Source organism: Gracilinanus agilis, chromosome 2, assembly GCF_016433145.1.
Source record: "Gracilinanus agilis isolate LMUSP501 chromosome 2, AgileGrace, whole genome shotgun sequence".
NCBI classification, from domain to species: domain Eukaryota; kingdom Metazoa; phylum Chordata; class Mammalia; order Didelphimorphia; family Didelphidae; genus Gracilinanus; species Gracilinanus agilis.
In genome coordinates, this window is record NC_058131.1 from 246,004,494 (window position 1) to 246,006,781 (window position 2,288).

The 2,288-nt window shown below is 50.1% G+C and overlaps 1 protein-coding gene across 1 annotated transcript; it reads left to right on the forward strand.

Moving 5' to 3' along the window:
• Positions 1-277: 277 nt before the first annotated feature.
• On the forward strand, positions 278-2,027 carry MOCS3 (molybdenum cofactor synthesis 3). The gene has a single exon (XM_044661111.1). The coding sequence runs from the start codon at positions 278-280 to the stop codon at positions 1,646-1,648; it is 1,371 nt and encodes a 456-aa protein (XP_044517046.1). The 3' UTR covers positions 1,649-2,027.
• Positions 2,028-2,288: the final 261 nt, after the last annotated feature.

The following is a 2,288-nucleotide window of genomic DNA, read 5'->3' on the forward strand; positions in this document are numbered from 1 at the left end:
ACGTAAAGAGTGGGAGGGGGCGCGGGTGTAGTAGGAGGGAATAGTCCAAATCTAGGAAGGTTTAAAAAGGCCACTAGTTTTGTTCTCTTGCTCTTCTGACGACTCTTCTGCAAATCGTTTTTCACAAGCCATCTACCATTTAGAGACAGTGACTCTGACGACTAAACACAGATCTATCTCCTCATTCCACCACCACTACCCCCATATTTAGTCTGGCCCAGTCGCTAGGAGACGAAAGCGGAAGCGTGTCCCGAGGCAACGGTGAGGCAAGAACGGCATGGCGGCGAATAAAGAGATTCTGGCCTTGCAGGCTGAAGTCGCTTTGCGTGAAGAGGAGCTGAAGCTTCTCAAACAGCGATTAGAGGCAGCGACGGCGGAACCATTCTCGCGGCAGCCGAGTGAGCCTGCGCCGCTGCCGCCGAAGACCTCTCTGTCCCGGGAAGAGATTCTTCGTTACAGCCGGCAGCTAGTTCTGCCGGAGCTGGGGGTGCGCGGGCAGCTGCGCCTGGCCGCCTCGTCCGTGCTAGTAGTGGGTTGCGGCGGCCTGGGCTGCCCTTTGGCCCAGTATCTGGCAGCGGCTGGAGTGGGCCGCCTGGGTCTCGTAGATCACGACGTGGTGGAGCTGAGCAACCTGCACCGGCAGGTCCTGCATGGTGAAGGTCGGGCGGGCCAGGCTAAGGCACACTCCGCCGCCGCCGCCCTAGGACGGCTCAACTCAGCAGTACAGTGTGTCCCTTATGCTGAAGCCCTCACCCCGGCCACTGCGTTAGATCTTGTCCGCCGCTACGACGTGGTGGCAGACTGCTCGGACAACGTACCCACTCGCTACCTGGTCAGCGATGCGTGCGTCCTGGCCGGCCGGCCTCTGGTCTCGGCCAGTGCCCTGCGTCTGGAGGGTCAGCTCACGGTCTATCACTACGAAGGTGGGCCCTGTTACCGATGTGTCTTCCCCACGCCACCCCCTGCCGAGACGGTGACCAATTGTGCGGACGGAGGCGTCCTGGGCGTAGTGCCTGGAGTGCTGGGCTGCCTACAGGCGCTCGAGGTGCTCAAGATCGCTGCCGGTCTTGGGCCCTCCTATAGTGGCAGCCTTTTGCTCTTTGAAGGGCTTACAGGTCAGTTCCGCCGCATCCAGCTTCGGGGCCGTAGGTCAGACTGTGTAGTCTGTGGAGACCATCCCACAGTGACCCATCTGGAGGACTATGAAGCGTTCTGTGGCTCCTCGGCAACGGATAAGTGCCGTTCTCTACAGCTGCTCTCTCGGGAAGAGCGGGTCTCTGCTGCCCACTACAAGCAGGTGTTGGACTCAGGGGAACCTCACCTTCTGCTGGATGTCCGGCCAAAGGTGGAGGTGGACATCTGTTGCCTACCTCATGCACTCCACATCCCTTTGAGCCGCTTGGAGCGTCGGGATTCGGAGAGCCTGGAACTGTTAGGGGATGCCATTAGGAAAGGGAAGCAGAATATTAAAAAAGGGATGCTTTTCCCCATCTATGTGATTTGCAAACTGGGGAATGATTCTCAAAAAGCAGTAAAAGTCCTGCAGGGCTTGTCAGTCAAAGAATTGGACTCCTTGTTGGCCAGAGATATTTCAGGAGGTCTTATGGCATGGGCCACTAAAATAGATCCAACATTTCCACAGTACTAATTTCTGTTGTTCACATGCCTGAAATAGATGAGGGGCAAAAACTATATTTTTAAATTGTAAATTTTAAAATTACCTCAAGGAAGTAGTGTGAATAACGGTAGAGGAAGGGAGGAGGTTGGAAGATTATTTTTTTTCTTTCATAAGTAAATGTTTTGTTTTTCAAAAGTTCATTTTATTAAGGCAACCTTTATTTTTTAGGATTAATCCTTTAGGACTGATGTGATCAAATAAGGGCGAGGATAGGTTAAATATTAGACTCTAGATAGATGCTTGCTTCTGCCTCATTAAAGAGAATTGGTGATTGTTAAAGCAGCTTGTTCAGGAAAGATTTGAAAATGGTTTAATTGGTGAAATAAATCAATGTAATTTGTTCTAATAACAGTTGTCCCTGGGGATTTTAATGTAAGTACATGTTTTTTTGCCGGTAAGAATTTAAGGTTCCAACTTGAGATGTTTTATAATCATTGTGGAATTTAACTTTATCTCATTAAGAAATCCCTGACTCTTGGGAAAAAAAAAATTAAATAGGCTTTTTAACTGTTGTATCCCGCATACAACAGAAATTATATTGAAATACTTGGCATAGTTCAAATAGTTTCTCACTTAAGTCAAAACTAAATAGTTAGCTTTGTATCTGAGT

What these genes read in the sequence shown, in the direction of transcription:
- MOCS3 (XM_044661111.1), top strand. Translation starts at nt 278, where the DNA reads ATGGCGGCGAATAAAGAGATTCTGGCCTTGCAGGCTGAAGTCGCTTTG.